General features: G+C 48.7%; 1 protein-coding gene across 1 annotated transcript in view; it reads right to left on the bottom strand.

Annotated features, from left to right (window-relative positions):
- NPHS1 (NPHS1 adhesion molecule, nephrin) overlaps positions 1 to 16725 on the bottom strand; it is a 55030-nt gene that overhangs the window by 29228 nt on the left and 9077 nt on the right. Inside the window, exons 6-13 of the mRNA XM_060257638.1 lie at positions 15292 to 15395; positions 12075 to 12196; positions 9713 to 9884; positions 7254 to 7411; positions 6067 to 6208; positions 4407 to 4531; positions 2558 to 2738; positions 813 to 942 (exon numbers count right to left, since the gene is read on the bottom strand). Of these exons, the coding sequence (XP_060113621.1) occupies positions 813 to 942; positions 2558 to 2738; positions 4407 to 4531; positions 6067 to 6208; positions 7254 to 7411; positions 9713 to 9884; positions 12075 to 12196; positions 15292 to 15395 (1134 nt within the window). The remainder of the gene's footprint in view (positions 1 to 812; positions 943 to 2557; positions 2739 to 4406; positions 4532 to 6066; positions 6209 to 7253; positions 7412 to 9712; positions 9885 to 12074; positions 12197 to 15291; positions 15396 to 16725) is intronic.

Here is a 16725-nt window from a genome sequence, read left to right as displayed (position 1 = left end):
AGCTCCAGGAGGATTGGCTACATCGGGGGGGGGGGGGAGTGTATGCAAAGAAGTTCCTGCTACAAAAAAAGCCCTGATTATGGGGGTTGTGAATGAAGCATTTTCTTATCTCCACTTGGGTCACTCAGGAAGTTCACAGCAAAGATAAAAGTGTTAAACTTGCTGGCTTGCCACTCAGTCCCATAGCCGCTACAGGCCCATAGCCAGAAAATTTTAGTTGGGGGTGGGGGCCCAGGAGATAAAAAATTTAAATGGGAAGGCCACAGGGCAGGTGGTGGTGGGCTGGTGAGAAAGGCAGGAAAGGAAGGTGGTGGGCAGGAGAGAAAGACAGGTGAGAAAGGTGGTGGGTGGGCAAGGAAAGTGGCGGATGGCCAAGGAAGGCAGCGGGCAGGAGAGAAAGGCAGGCAAGGAAGGCAGTGGGCAGGTGAGGAAAGTGGTGGTGGGTGAGAAAGGCTATGGGTGAGCAAGGAAGGCAGCAGGCAAGCAGTGGAGGGGCCAGAAAGGTCAAGCAGGGGGAAGATTAGTGGGATCTGGCCCCTCCCAGCCCTCCGTAGCTACGGGCCTGCGCTACACTAGGAGTTCTCAACTAGAAAGCTCAACCTAGAAATGGACCTCTAGCTCACTCCCACACCATTGGAATAATGCAAAGAAGGCTGCTACTATCATATGCTGTCCCTCTCTGGCAACCATGTCCTTGGCCCTTTCCTGACAAAGGTAGGCAAGAATATCTGAAGGAGGACTGAGAGCCACAATTGAAGCTGGAGAAGATGGAGTTTGGGATGCGGTGCAGGTGGAAAGTTTGCACATCTTACTTCTTTCCATCTTTGAACCAAGAGAGTGCGGCAGGAGGGTTGCTGCTGCCAGACCGGCAGGTAAGCTTCAGCGTCTGGTTCCGTCTGACTTCCTTGGTTGTCGTAGTAACTGTTACCTGCAGGGGTGGAACTGTGGAAGGAAAGGGCAGTAAGAAAGCCAACTCAGATCCTTGTCTCGGATGTGCTACCAGTACTCTCAGGGCAGAGCTATCTGTTCAGAAAAATAAATGTGGCACAGTCCTTTGGGGATCTATGGTAGTGGTCAAGGCTGACCCTTGGGTACATGGCACACTAGACAGCCTTGGTGCCCGCCTCGGTTCTTGGGCATTAAAACTGTGAGGAAGGGAGAGGTAAATAGGGGGCAGGGTCAAGTGCCGAATTCAGCGCCCCTGCCCTGCCAGCACCCTAGGCAAATGCCTAGTTTGCCTAGTGGGCAGGCCAGCCCTGGTAGTGGTGGAAAGTGGTGTACCATCACGTTGCAGCCGATTTATGGCAACCCTTGTGAGGTTTTCAAGCCAAGAGACGGACAAAGGCAGTTTGCCCCAGCCTACCTGTACACAGCAGACTTCCTCGATGGTCTCCCATCCAAGTACTAACCAGTGTTCCCTCTCAGCTGAGTTAGTGTGAGCTAGCTCACAGATTTTTAGCCTCCGGTTCACGCATTTTTGTCTTCGCTCAGGAAAAATGGCCCCAGAGCAACCTAATTTAAGCAGTAGCTCACAACTTTAATGCCAGAATTTCTTGCTCACAAGACTCTGCAGCTTAAGAGAGCCAGTTTGGTGTAGTGGTTAAGTGTGCGGACTCTTATCTGGAAGAACCGGGTTTGATTCCCCACTCCTCCACTTGCACTTGGGTCAGCCATAGCTCTAGTAGAGGTTGTCCTTGAAAGGGCAGCTGCTATGAGAGTCCTCTCAGCCCCACCCACCTCACAGGGTGTCTGTTGTGGGGGAGGGAGATAAAGGTGATTGTGAGCCGCTCTGAGACTCTTTAGTGGAGGGCGGGATATAAATCCAATGTCTTCTTCTAAGAGGCCGTACTGGTACTAAGCAGAGTCAACTCCACTTAGCTCCCAAGATCACGCAAGATCGGGCTAGCCTGAACTACCCAGGTCAAGGCTCAGAGAACTATCCAACTTCAGAATGCAGAAGCTCGAAAGCACATGATAAAACGTTCCCCCTTCCTTCAGCATCACAAATCCCATGGAAGTGCAAAGGTGATGTGACCAGAAAGGTTCTTCCCTGTCTTTCCTCTCCCCATGCTGGCTTTCCATGTCTGCTCTGACATCGTGAAGTGCTCATACACATGATCTCACCTCTGATGTCAACCTCTTATTTTCTCAGGCAGCAGGAGAAAAGACCTGGGACCCTGGAGACCAGCTGCACATTGGGGATGTCGCATAGCAATGCTATGGTTTTTAAGCAAAACTCTATAGTACAATCAGCCACAAATCATAGAGTTTTACCCAAAAACAAGAGTGTCGCCATGCAATATCCCTGACATGGTGATGTCAACACATCACTTTTCTTTCCAGGGGCGGGATTTCCTTCTGCAGCAAGCAGAAGCCCAAAAAATCGAAGGATTTCCCACTCCCAACTGGAGAATAACAACCCTAGCAGCTGCCACTTAGAGAAGACAACACTGAGCTGAATGGGCCAATCCCCTGCCACCATGTACAGCAGCGCCATATGCACCTGCACAAAGTGAAGGGAGCGTGGCTGTGCACATATTTGTGCACTGAGGCTTACATTGGATGTGCAGGCGAGTGAAGGCGGTGAGCGGAGGCTGGGTTCTGGAAGGACTGGAGGCGTTGCAACGATAGGTGGCCATGTTGTCGCTGGGAGCAGCGGTCAGGAGCAGCTCCTTGGAAACGATATTTCCCAACGGCCCCGTTGGCACCAGTATCCCATCCCTCACCACCTTGTTATCCTAGGAAAAGTAACCCATAAGGCAGTGAGGTTTCAACCTGTTGTAAATAGGCTTGGAACTAGGAAATGGGTAGAGGTGAAGCAGGATTTTGATTATATCTCAAATGCTCTTTGCTGATCATGTACGTTTTCATGTTGAAGTGAGCTCATATCAGGTTCATCTACTGACTGTGTAAGGCCTTTTCCTCGTATCTTTGACAGCTAATTAAAACAGTTACAGTAATACTGTATTTATCGCCTTTTAATAGAGATTAAGAGTTAAGTTTGGCTTTCTAATCTTGCTTGAAAAGGATAATGAACAGATGTCAGATGTATTTTTAGATGCACCTGTTTGATGATCTCATCAGCGGTTAAGAACCAATCATTTATCTAGATTATGATCACATGTTTAAGTTAGAAAAGATTTAGCATTAAGATCAGATTGCTATTTTTTTTTTTTATAAATGCCTTGATGTGATGCGATAAGCAAATCAGATTTTTCTGGCCGGAACTCTCAGAAGAGATTAGACGAGGTTTCTGTTTGTGTGTGTGACTTGGGTTTATAGGAAAAGATCCTAACAGAGTTTAAGACTACAATCTGAAATTTGGTTTGCTTAGTATTCAAATATGGTTGAGCAATGTCAGGAGATCTGGTATTTTTGGCACTTGTTTTTGCTATAGCAATAGAGTTAATTTTCACATGCTTGTATTTCCTAACACCTTGTCTAATAAAGAGAATTATTTCTTCTTTCAATAAAAGATAGCAATTCTCTGAAGGTTTTCCACCTGGTTTGCTGGTAATAGTTCAAAGAACAGAACTCACAATTAATTAATTTGTATGATCAAAAAAATTAAAGGTTGCAAACAACTTTAAATCTGAGATGTCTGGGGCGAAATAAAGAACAATTCTTAGAAAGCTAATTAGTCCAAATTCACTATTTCGATGCGAGAACAAATTATCTTATTACAAAGGGGTGGAGTTGGAGAGATGAAAAGCTTTTCTCCTTTATCTATAACTACAAATATGGATACTCAAATGCTTGCCAGTTCAGTCCAGTCACAAACAAGGAGCTAGTTCTTTAACAAACTGTTCACGCATCTATCAACTCATTCATGGCTGTGAGCAGGTTGCTTCAGCTATATCTTAGGGGAGGGTCTGTGTGTGGCTCACTAATAGATCATCTGTTCAGCATGCAGAAGGTCCTGGGTTCAATCCCCAGCATCTCCAATTAAGAATCAGGTAAGAAGAGATGGGAAAGACCTCTACTTGCTGCCAGTCTGAATAGACAATACTAACCTGAAAAGAGGAATGCCAGAGCAGCGTAGGGTGAGTGGGAAATCGGCCACGGAATTGCCCACAAGCACTCCCTTCCAGAAGCTGGGCCTGCAGCTGCCTGCTCTGCCACACGTGGCTCTCTCTCTCTCTGGCCATGTTGGGGGGAGGGGCGAAACAAAGTCTCTCCCTGGGCTGTGTGAGAACACACATCCATGAAATGCAGCTGATGCCACTGTCCTGTTCTGTGTCAGAATGTGGAACATAACCTACTGAATGAGTGACAGCACTTCTGGTGATGTCAGGGGTGTGGTCTACTATGCAAATGAGTTCCCACTGGACTTTTTCTAAAAAAAAAGTCCCGTTTCTAAGCACACTTGGAAAGGGTTTCCAAAAGAAGGAGAGATGCTCAGGTACCTTGAACCAGTCGAGACGGGGCAAAGGATTCCCACCGCTGGCAAAACAGGTTAGCTTGAGTTGGGTGCCAGCTCGGAAGCGTGTTTCTGGGGGAGGCACATCAATCCAGATCTTCTGAGGAGGATCTGAATGAAAGAAAATGAGCAGTAAGGAAAGGAAGAAGAAGAAAATATATTAGTTGTGGCGGGGGGAGTGTAAATCAAAGAACATAACATTATGTGTGGGTTCCCCTGTTGGGTTTGTACCAGGGGTCGTTTTGTAGAATAGGTGGTAGAGCTCATTAGCATAACTCATTAGCATATGCTGCCCTCCCACTAGCCAAAAGCAACCTGACACAAGAAAGGAGAGCCCGGGGTGAGCGAGGCCTGCTTGGGCTGGCTAGAGATCCAGCCAGCCCAAGCAGGCCTCACTCACTTTGGGGTCTCCTGGGCAGCCTCACCCCCCAGTCAAAAGGCCAGCAAGCCACCTGCTGCCCAAAATCACATAAGAAATGGGGAAAGGGTGGCACAGGCTTCTCCAGGGGTTAATGAGGGCGGCTGGTGGGGGGTGGCAAAGCCAAGGAAAGTGGGGAGGAGGAGGGGGAACCCTCAGAAAGGTTCAGGAGCTGTGCTCCTGTGAGGTCCTGCTGAATTCAAGGCCTGGTTTGTACTCTCTCATTCTCACCCCATGAGGATGACTCAACATAGGGCAGGAGTGCTGTAAGTGAAGGACTTGGCACTGTCTCTTAACCTCATACTTCAGACTGGGACTATAGGGAGTCAGAAAGATAGGTATGTCAGCCCCTGAACATCCTTTCTTTCTACTGCTCTGATTGTTTGTCTCTGGGGATCCTCCTTCTTTCCAGTTGACACCCTTCTCTCCCCACTCTTCTCCAACATAGCATTATTAGGGTAGGACATGCTCTCTGCATCTCCATCCATCCTAGAGAATTAGACTGGATTAGAGTCCTATCTCTATCTTATCTAGAATGGAGTTCCTTACAATAAACGACTCAGATTAGTTTTGCAAAGATAAAAAGGTTCCTTGTGTATCTTTGCTTCTCAGCGGCACATGTAACCAGACAGATTCTGCTGCATAACGCACTCCACTAACCAGCGTTCCCTCTAAACTGTGCACAGCCTGGAGCCGTGCGGGGTCTTGCACTACCTTTGGCCCATTTTAAGACTACCGCGGTTATTTTCTGCTCAGGATGTGGACTGTTCCGCTCAGCAGGGGGTTGGAATTAGAGGGAACATTGCTGCTAACCTAATGATTCCTTTGAGGGGGAACCAAGCGTGACCCCTTGACCTATCAAGGTTCTTCTTGTCTATTATGACTGGCAGCAGCTTTCCAGGCTCTCATGCAGAGATCTGTCACATCACCTTAGCTGTTCGATGCTGGGGATTAAACCTTGGACCTTCTGCATGCAAAGTGAATGCTCGGCCACTGAGCCACAGCTCCTTCCCTTGACAAGAAGATATGAATCTGCCTTTTTTTTTTTTAGTCAGGCCATTTGTCTATCAAGGTCTGTATCGCCTGCTTTGACTGGCAGAAGCTCTGCAGGCTCTTGGGCAGAGGTCTTTCAAATATCTTGATCTCTTTTTAACGGGAGATGTTGGGGATTGAACTTGGGACCTTCAGCAAGCAAAGCCGACTCGGCACCCCTGAGCCACATGCTTACATAGTACTTTGAGGGTCACGCTAGCCTTCTTGGCATACAGGACGGCTTCGTTGAAGGCTTCACAGGTCAGCTGCAGGTCATTGTCTTCTCGGAGCGCCCTGTACGTCAGGTTAGAGACCGTGATCTTCCCACCGTGGTTTCCCTGCAGGCAGTAAACAATACCCATCTGGTGATTTTTGGAGCCTACTTTCTCTCAGGCTTCAACTCCAAAATTTTAACTAGGCCCAGCCCTCATTGCGTTCTTGTATAGGGGTGCCAGCTCTGGGTTGGGGAATGCCTGGAGATTTGGGGGCTGGAGCCAGAAGAGGTTGGGGTTTGGAGAGTGGAGAGGAGCAGTGGGACTTCAATGGGGTATAATGCCATAGAGTCCAGCTTCCACAGAGGCCATTTTCTCCAGGGGGAACAAATCTTTGTTGCCTGGAGATCAGTTGTAATCCCAGGAGATCTCCAGCAACCACCTATAGCAGGGATGGCCAAACTTGCTTAACATAAGAGCCACGTAGAATAAACATCAGATGTTTGAGAGCCACAAGCCATGAACGACAGATGTTTGACAGAGGGAGGGAGGGAGGGAGGGAGGGAGGGAGGGAGGGAGGGAGGGAGGGAGGGAGGGAGGAAGGAAGGAAGGAAGGAAGGAAGGAAGGAAGGAAGGAAGGAAGGAAGGAAGGAAGGAAGGAAGGAAGGAAGGAAGGAAGGAAGGAAGGAAGGAAGGAAGGAAGGAAAATAGATGGGGGGAGTGAGGAGGGAGGGAGAAACAGGAAGAAAGCAACTCAGCTCTTAATGCATTCTCCAAGCTGCCAGCTCAGGGAAGTCATTTAAAGAGACAAATGCCTTCTCCAAGCTGGCTGATGGGGGTGGTGGGGGCTTCGAGAGCCGCACAATATGTGTGAAAGAGCCACATGTGGCTCCTGAGCAACAGTTTGGCCACCCCTGACCTATAGGGTAGCAACCCTGCATGACACCATACTTGAAACACACACCAAGAAGCATGAAGTACAATACTCCCTGGAAAGTCTCCCGAGTAAGCGTCACTGAAATGAACAAGAGCTTGTGCAGGAGAACTAGAACTTCCTGGTGGATCGTGTCCTATAGGTCAGATGCTCTTAGTGGTGTGGTATCCCACTTCTGCCTCCTGAAATGGTATCTCTCCTTGCTTCGTGGTACAGCTAACTTCTGTCCCCGCCTACCTCTGAGATGGTGACTTCTGTGGCATTGAGCTCCCTCCAGCCCAGCCACCAGCGCAGCTGCACAGGGGGGTTGCTGGAAGAGGTGGAGCAGCTCACGGAGATCTCCTTGCTTTCTGGGGTGCTGCTCGAGCCAATGATTTTCACCTCTTCGGGGAAAACTGACAGACAGAAAAGAGAGAGATAGAGGAACTATCACCTCGTGCTTTATGTTCATCTCCCTAACACAGCTATGCATGCAATGTTTGTTTTCAGGGTGCCTTTCTAGGGTTCTTCAATTCCCACCACTCTCAACACCAATTCTCCTGTGGTGCAGTCAAGGGATGTTGCTGAATAGCAGTGCTAGCAGGCACATTTCACACCTCCCACATGATCTATCTGAATGTCTGTAGTCACAATCGCCAGAGCTTCGGAGAAACGGACGGGCTCCTCCCACACGAGAAGAAAGGAAATTAACAGTGGGTGAAACATAAAACCTAGCGGGCTGTTAGTGCCACATCCCCATCTCTCCATTTAATGTCTCTGCAGCGCTTACCACAAACAAACATGCACAAAAGACTTATCCGGACCTAACTACATGTTCTCCTGTTGATGGGCCCTGCCACAACAGACCTAATGTATGGATTCCTGATGAAATTTAATCGAGAATTTGAGAAATGGGGGAGTCTCGTTCAGAAAAAGGCTGCAGCATGTAGGAAGGGGGGCTTGTAAATCCCTATCACTGCCATTTCCAAGCTTGGCCAATCCCAGGGAGCTGCTATTTGCGCTGTTGACATGTACTGAGGAGCTACGCATAAGTTTCTCCAATGGGTCAAATAGCAGTTCTTCAAGGCCATTTCAGGTCAGTAAAACTTCATGGTGTAGGATTGGTAGGAAAAGGCTTCTCATTTACATGTTCGCCATAGTAACTGGTTTCCCGCTCAAATGCTTGCCATATAAGGAAACTGTGTACTGAGGCTGCTCAGAAATGATCGACTGATGCAGCATGATATAAGGGCAGCATCTTCCCACAGTCTGGGAATTGCTCAGTTGTTTGTGCTGGCTTTTCCGTTTCTTTGAACAATTTTTTTTTCTCCTGTTACTAATAAGAAACCTCTCCCGCTGTGTCTAATTGGGACAGGCACACCAGAACAGAACCCCTTGTGCAGGGGTGTAGCCAGGATTTTATGTCGGGTTTAAAAAAAGCAAAACAAAAGTCACAGGGCACCCTTTCCCATCCACTGAGGGGCTCAGAAACTTTCTGGGGTCGGGGCAAAAGCTCGAGGCCCTGAAAGTGGCCAAGTTGAGGCAGCCAACCCTAAAACTTTGGATTCAAGAAGGGACTGCACTATGCATGCAAGCAGGGGGGTTTCCTTCCGCCTCCCTCTCTCCCACCCTGGCACTTTGCAGCCAACAGCTCCATCCATCCCTCCCCCCCCTTGGTCCATTCCACAGGGCTTTCTCCACCCCCCCCCTCCTCTCCACCTGCTGTTTTTGTGCCCTGCTCAGCTCTCCCGGTCCTAGTGGCCATTGATGATGCTTCACCAGCTCAGCCATGGCAAAAGAGAGAGAAACAGGCGGCCCCCTGGAAGTGGGGGTCCAGTCTGGAAGTCGGGGAGGTGCTCCCATAGCCTCCTGTAGCTATGGGCCTGCCCTTGTGTTACAGTGGGGAGACCGGGAAAGAAGACTTAAGCTTCCTCTCTACATGGACCATGGTCCTGATCCAAATCAGGCCTCCATGCGCCTGACAATGAAGTTTCAAAAGTCACTGGGAATTCCAAGCTCCCATTCCAGATGACCTTTGCCCGTGCAGGTCCCATGATCTCCAGCATGGCCTTTTTGGGTGGTCAAAGGGGTTCCCTCCTTTCTTTTTCACCAGCTGAAAAGCTGTTCAGATCCAACCCAATATACTTTGTCCTTCTCCTTGCTCTTACGTCTTTCGGTTCTGGCAAAAGTGCTGGCTAGCCAGGCCACTTAACAGTCTGACTGTAAATGAGAATGGGTGAATGGCAGTGAATCCAAGAGAGGAGCCTTGGACATGTGCAGGGCCTGTGGAGACCCCTAGGCAGTCAAAATCTTGGGGGGGGGGGGCTTCGCAAATTATCTCAGGGTCAGAGCGCCCACCCCACCACCCCCACCGCAGCCTGCAGGCACCTTCTTAAAAGCCCCTTTGACTAAACTGCAGGGGAGAGGCAGAGAGAGGCAAACTTGGCAACAACGCCAGCAGCAACTGCACCAGGCAAGTTGGGCAAAGAGCAACTCAGTTCCTGCCTGTGCATGCAATCTGGGAGGGCTGCAAGCAGGGGGGAAACCGGGGGGGGGGAGGGGAGCCAGCCCAGGGCCCCTAAAGGCGTGGGGGCCCTTAGGCCAGTGCCTACTTGACCTAATTGTTAATCCAGCTCTGGACATGTGGATGGTGAGAACCAGAGCAAGAAGGAAGACTCACAAAGACATATGTTTGCCAGGAAATGTTCAATACTCACAGACTACATGCAGGGTGAAGCTAGCCAGCAGGGGGAGGGATAATACTTGGTTCAGGGCCTGGCAGGTTACTGTTGCATTGTTGTCTTCTGCTGTTAGGCTGAGAGTCAGGAAACTCCGGGACAATTGGTTCGTACTTTCTGTCTCCCAGTTGGTGGAAATTACTTCCCCGTTCTGCAAGACACAAGGCTGATAGTTGCTGCTTGAGGAATAATAGCCACTAAGTGGCACTTTTGGGGGAGGGGGTTGATACTGGCCTCTCTGAAAATCAGAAAAACAGAACACGGCTGGGGTGGCCAAACTTGCATAATGTAAGAGCCACATATAATAAACATCAGATGTTTGAGAGCCTCAAGACATTAATGTTAGATGTTTGAGAGCTGCAAGACAGGAAGGCAGGAAGGAAGGCAAATAGAGGGGGGAGGGGGATATGGAAAGAAAGCAACTTTTAACTTTAAATGCCTTCTCCAAGCTGATCAGTGGAGTGTTGGGGGCTTCGAGAACCACACAATATGTGTGAAAGGGCCACATGTGGCTCCCGAGCCACAGTTGGGCCACCCCAGTACATGGTGTCAGCAGCAGTTTATTAACAGCAGCTCACCTGCGCTATCATCTGCAAAGTGACTCTGCACAGAGCCTCCGTGTAAATACCAGATGACACAAGGAATTCCTGCTATCCACAAAGACTGCTTCAAAACTACTTTTACACAGTGGAATCTATCTACCCCTAAATCAGTTTCGCAGGGCTTGCAAAACTGCCCTCTTTCAGCTCACATTAAGATGAAACCCGAGAAACGACATCTAGCCATCCTATACATAGTTTGAACTGTAGCACCGAAATCTATAACTTATAATGGTTTAACTGTTTATCTAATTTTAACTTAATTTATGAATGTAATTTTATCCATTTTAATTGTTTAATTGTTTTGTAGTAATGATTGTATTTTACCGTAATCATGGTGCATACCATGTCGTGTTAGCCGCCCTGAGCCTGCCTTTGGCGGGGGAGGGCGGGATATAAAAATAAATTTTTTTATTATTATTATTATGATGTAAGGGCAGCCTTTCACTTCTCTGAAATCACTCATGAACATTCTAGCTGCTGAAGGGAAAGTGGCAATCATGTGATGTGTGGAAGAAAGTGAAATGGAAGGGAAACAGTGGGGGGGCAAGGCTGTGTCCTATTGGCAGAGACAGGTGGAAGATTGGAGACCTAACAGAGATGACGATGACCCAGGAGCCATAAGAACTCAAGGAAATAATGCTGGATGACTGAAAGTCAGAGACGGCAAGCGGAGATTCGAGGACAAGCTGACCATAGGAGGGAAAGGGTTGAGTGACAGACAAGAAGAGCAGGATAGATTGTGGGACAGAAGAAGGAGTCAGGAGAAAAGGCAGCGGGGCTAAAGCTCCACACAAGTTCCATCAGAATAGCTGTGTGCATTGTGGGTGGAACAAGCAGGGGTGAAAGGGGACGCCCAACTGGGCAAAGAAACCACATGACCTGTGGGAATTTCATAGGCTGATCTGAAACAGCCTGGCAAAACTCTGGTTGTTCATTTCCGGATGATTGCTAAGAAGATCACGAGAGCCAAATAGTGCTTAGCAAGAAGCCCTTGTGTCCACTGCACAGAACACAGCAGTGATTTTCAAGATGGTTTCCATGTATACCATGTTACCTATCGATGTGCTTTCTGGTACCCACTTCCCTAAAACATTTCTTCCACTAAGCAAAGAACCAGTCCTGGCTTTCCTTTGCTTCATTGGAGAAGGACGAGTTTCAGAAAAGCCCAGGAGGAATTAATTTCTTCAGAGAGACACCCATTCAGAAACAGCTGCCTCCACCACAGGACAGTACTTGGTTCAGAACCTCTTATGTGATTGGCTCCATGGCAGCCATTTTGTGGAGGAACTTACTACTTGACTTCAGAATCCCAACTTTAGCATCCCGTTCTCGGGTCTCCACTCACATGATGATCCATTCTGATGAACCACTGCTCTGCTTCTCTGTCACTAGCTGCTTCGACGGCAGCATGAAATCTATTTTGCACCCAGCACTCAACGAATCGGATTAAGTCCACATTTTAAGAAAGCTATAGATGGCAGACTTCAGGGTCTTCCATCATGCCCTGAAACACCTTTTTTACTCTCCCTCTCCCCTCCCTTGCTTTTAGAACATCCCACCTGATGAGAAAGAGTTCCAGGGGACTTAGAAACTTGTGTTCACTGCATAGATGTTTTGAATAGTTCTTTATTTAAAAGCAGAGGGGGCATTCCTGTTGTGTTTTTAAAATTTTGTTAATGGACCAACAACCAACCATTTTGGTCAATTCCCATCTAGTATCCTCAAGTTCTTCCTCTTACCTTCAGCCACTGCAGAGTAGCCAGAGGATTCCCACCCAGAGAAATGCAAGTCAGCTTTAACTTGTCCTTGGCTTTGACAACAGGGCCCTCATAGCCTGAGATGATGGGTGGATCAGGTGGGACTGGCAAAGGAACACAAGGGAAGGGGAAATCAGTTTGCCTCAGCCTATTTCAGTTACCTTTCTCCCCAGTGGAGACCTAAAGTGGCTTCCATCATTCCCCTCTCCTCCATTTTCTCCTCACATTTTCCACCACCACCATTTTTTTACAAGTCTTTAGGTGTGGTTTTAGGTTTGATGTGGCAAGCTGGTTGAAGTTAAACAAGCTTGATGGTCCAATCAGTCACTGCCTTGATAAGCCACAGCTTGGAAGCTCTTATGAATTCCGCTTAGGCTTCCCAACCCTCCCGCCCTGGCGGGGGACCCCAGGTTTTCCAGCCTCTTCCCCCGCTCCCCCAAAAAATGGAAGCGGGGGGAGGAGGGGGAAATGGCTGCACCGCGAGGCTCCCGAGCCGGTGTTGGAGCCTGGCGCCAGGAGAGGCTTTGCCGCGTCGGGCGAGGCGTGCCTGGGGGTCCGCACTGCTGCCTGGGGAAGAACCGGCGGGACCTTCACAGGGTACTCAAGTGGGGCAGGGTGTCCAGCTTGTTGCCTTGGTCGCGGGCCGCAGCGCTCTCGACGCCTCGCAGCCACTCGGTGCACTTCCGCACCAGCCCTTCGTCCAGCGGCTTACAGGCCCCGGTGGCGCCGGGCGCCTCTTCCTCGTACTCCACGTCGTCGTAGCGGTGGCGCTCATTCAAGAGGGAGACCTGGAGCAGGGTGTTCAAGTCCCCGCCGGGGTTGGAGCCTGGCACCAGGAGAGGCTTTGCCGCGTCGGACGAGGCATGCCTGGGGGTCCGCACTCGTTGCCGCTGCTGCTTCTCCAGACTTCGGCGCTGCAGCACCCGCACTGCCTCCGGGGGAAGGCTAAGCGAGAAGCGCAGCGCCGCCTCTCCGCGCCCTCCTTGCGCCGCGCCGAGACTCTCGCAGGAGCGTGTGCTCGGCAGCGCCAAGGCCGAGCGGCCCCGGGCGGGAGATGGAGGAGGGAGTCCCAAGAGCAGTGCTGCTGTCGGCCGGCATTCACATCCAGCAGAGCCGTCTCAGAGAGGCAAGTGGAGGCCCCTGCCCCGTTTGCAGGAAGGTGCCAGCGGAGGCCAAGCCGCATCCCACCCCCCACCCCCCACCCCCCACTCCCGTCACGAGTGCAGGGTCGCGCAGGATTTGACCTTTGGAGTTCAATTATGCTTGTCACAGCCTTCATCTTGGCTCCACCCCTAATGTCTCCTGGCTCCACTCCCAAAGTCTCCTGGCTCCACCCCCAAAGTCCCAAGATATTTCTTGAATTGGACTTGGCAACCCTAATTCCGCTGTGAGTCTCGTGGGAAAAGATGGATCTAAAATTATTTATTATCAATCACAAAGCATAACTAGGGTTGCCAGCTCTGGGTTGGGGAATACCTGGAGATTTTGGAGGTGGAGCCTGGGGATGGCAGAGTTCTTGGAAGAACCTCAGTGGGACATAATGTCATAAAGTCCACCCCTCAAAGCAGCCATTTTCTCCAGGGGAACTGATCTTCACCATCTTGGACATCAATTGTCATAGTGGCAGATCTCTCAGTGTCACTTGGAGGTTAGTAACCCTAGAAGGCCTACCCCAGACAAATACAGGCCAAGACATCTGTTATGTATTGTGTTATACTGGGGTCTTGGTGCCTGAGCTTGAGGCAGGCACTCATTGCAAACCAGGATCCTGAAACCACGATGAACTGGCCAGTCAGGATGCTAGGCATATAGCAACATGTAACAAGGAGATGTAACATGTAATAAGGAGATGCAAATAAAGGTTCTGGAGTAAACGGTTGCCTGCTGGGGGGGCGTGGTTAACCATGGCCAGTTTGCCATGTGCCACTGTTTCTCTGTGACTGTTTCTTCTTACAATAAAGTGTTCTTGGTTGATTCAGAGCTGGCTGAACTCACTTTATTTCAACATCTTGCCAGGACTATATATAGTTGGCCCCATTGGCCCAGTTAGGTGGTCTTCTTTAGCTACTTGTTACCATGCTATAACTCGATAAAGAGCTGTGATCACTGCAACCGCATCTCCTCTACGCATCGAACCCACTATATTATACCTCCCATCCAAGTACAAACCAGGGCTGACCCTGCTTAGCTTGTGAGATCTATCAAGACAACCCTGGGCCATCCAGGTCAGGGCAACAGCAGCCTACCTGCACTTTCTCTTCAGAAGTCAAGATTTCATTTTACAAGAGTAAAAGAGAAAGGCTGTTCTTCTACGTTCCCTTTGTGGTGCAAGGAGGCTCCTGCTATTGCAACGAGCCCACCTAGAAATCTCCCGGAATAAATAAGTCAAAAGTGGTCTTCCCGCTTCATTATCAGTGTCTTCTTAAAAGGTAGACAATACATCTTTTTAAAGGACACCTCTTTTCTCCTTTCAAATCCTAACACAGAAGAAGCAGGGTTTCACACGGTGTTACTCTGAAGTCCAAAACCACCCACGTTGTTTCTGTCTTATGGTTACTTTTGTGCTTCTGAACATTTTCATTCAATTGTATCTAGGTGGAGTTTTGTTTTTATTTTTTCCTCCCAGAATGGGTGACCTGCATGATATATGCCAGGTGAAAATACCTGGGCTGATGGGTAGAGGCTGCAGGGGGACTTGCTTTGGAGGGTTGCCAGATTGCAACCCGGAGATCTGTACCAGACTTTTAATATCCAAAACTGTACAAGAAATAGCTGCTACGTCCCCCACTTCGCCCCCCCTCCCCCTGCACATCATCTGCCTCTTTTCCCTACCTTTGGTAACAAGCAGAGATTCAAATGACACCTACCTCCTCTCTTTTAAAAAAAGAAGAAGCCTGCAAACCTATTCATTTGCTTGTGCGTTCCCCAGATCATCTTTGTTAGTGTTCTCTCTCTCCCTCTCTTGTTCCGGGAGTCTCTGTTTCTTTCTTTTTTCTCTCCCTTTAATTACAGCTGCCCTGGATAATGTCCCTCGTCCTCCTCCACCACCTCTCGGCCTCCTTTTCTTCTCCTCATCCCACTTCCTTTTGTGTTTGCTTTTTTTTTATTAGGTCGTAATAAAAGTTTCCTGACTGCACTCGGTAACCGGTATTATTAGGTTTCCTTGTCAAGGTCTGGCAAGGCATTCAGAATTACTCACACAGGACGTTCATGGCGAAACCAGCAACCGCTGGGATTAAAGAGGCTGCATTAGAAGCTCGGCACATCAGCCATTTCTTATTGTCTGAGCTCTGGGGGGTGATCCTGGGAAGAAAAGCAAAGAAGAGAGAAATCTGGAGCAGGCTGGTATTGCAGGGCCCGTCCTCAATGATGGGATATTCTGGTTGGGTCCCTTACTGTGCAATCCAAAGCTGGTGTCAGATGTTGGCAACTATCTATAAAAATACATATTTATCCTGTTGTTCTGTGAAGGAGGTGACACACAAGGTTCTCTCTTCCCTCATTTGCCCCTACAACAGCCCTGTGAGGTAGGTGAGGCTGAGGGTTAGCGAGTAGGCCAAGGATACCCAGTGATCAACTTTCCCACTACAGTGGACAGCTTTCCAGTCCCAGTGCCTGCTGCTGCTCAGTGGAGCAAAAATAGGAGGGGGAGGGGACTGGCATCATGTGATGCTACAACTTCACTTCCTCAGGGCTTTTTTTTTTTTTTTTTTTTTGCAGGAACACAATTCTGGCTGGCTTGGCACCAGGGAGTGTGGCCTAATATGCAAAAGAGTTCCTGCTGGGCTTTTTCTACAAAAAAAAGCCCTGCTCTTCTTGGTACATAACTGGAAGTGATGTCACAGAACTGCTTAATGCTCTAGGAATGTCCAAAGTCTCGGTGCTAAAAACCATAAAGATTTGGGTCATTCCCCAAGCATCACAGGACACCAGTTTCTGGTGTCTCCAACCCCAAAAGGCATCTGTCAGCCAATGAATTTCATGACTGACTGTGGATTGTACTCAGATCTCTCAGATTCATTTGACAGGATAGCTAATGGAAGATGCATCTTGATTCCCAAATAAGCAGCAGTTCTTAATTTTATGGCCTTAAAACGGCTTGGGGGTGGACTCTGTGATGGGCTGCTTCCTCCCATACTGTCCAGCCTGCCAGACAAAAAAGATCTTTTTCCAAGTCCTGTCCTTTCTGTAACCATTCCTGTGGAAGTAAGGCAAGTGGTGACCCAGAGATGGGGCTTTTCAGTGATGGCATCTTGCCTTTGGAATGCCCTCCCCCTTGAGATTTGCCTGGCACCTCCCTTACTGTCTTTGAGGCCAAAACATTTCTATTTTACTCAGGCTTTTAATTGAGGGGTTTCATCTGTTTCATGGTCTGTTTCTAGTTTAAGGACCATTTTATGGCTATAGTTTTAGCTCTATCAATTTGTTTTATGCTGTTTTTATGCCCCAGTTTGTTTTTAATGGTTTGTATTATATTTCGTTTTAGCTACAGGCTGCCTTCAGTAGGTCTCTGAAGATGTGGCATTTAAGCTTTTTAAATAAATAAATAAGACTGGGATATGAACAAAACTGTGAATGGAGAACCCAGAAAATGGTAACAGATGCACATGCGTAGTTTGTGATACTTAATTTT

The sequence above is a fragment of the Heteronotia binoei genome, chromosome 17 (genome assembly GCF_032191835.1).
Source record: "Heteronotia binoei isolate CCM8104 ecotype False Entrance Well chromosome 17, APGP_CSIRO_Hbin_v1, whole genome shotgun sequence".
NCBI lineage: Eukaryota > Metazoa > Chordata > Lepidosauria > Squamata > Gekkonidae > Heteronotia > Heteronotia binoei.
Note: the sequence above shows the minus strand (reverse complement) of the source record. Positions and strands in the feature narration are given on the sequence as shown.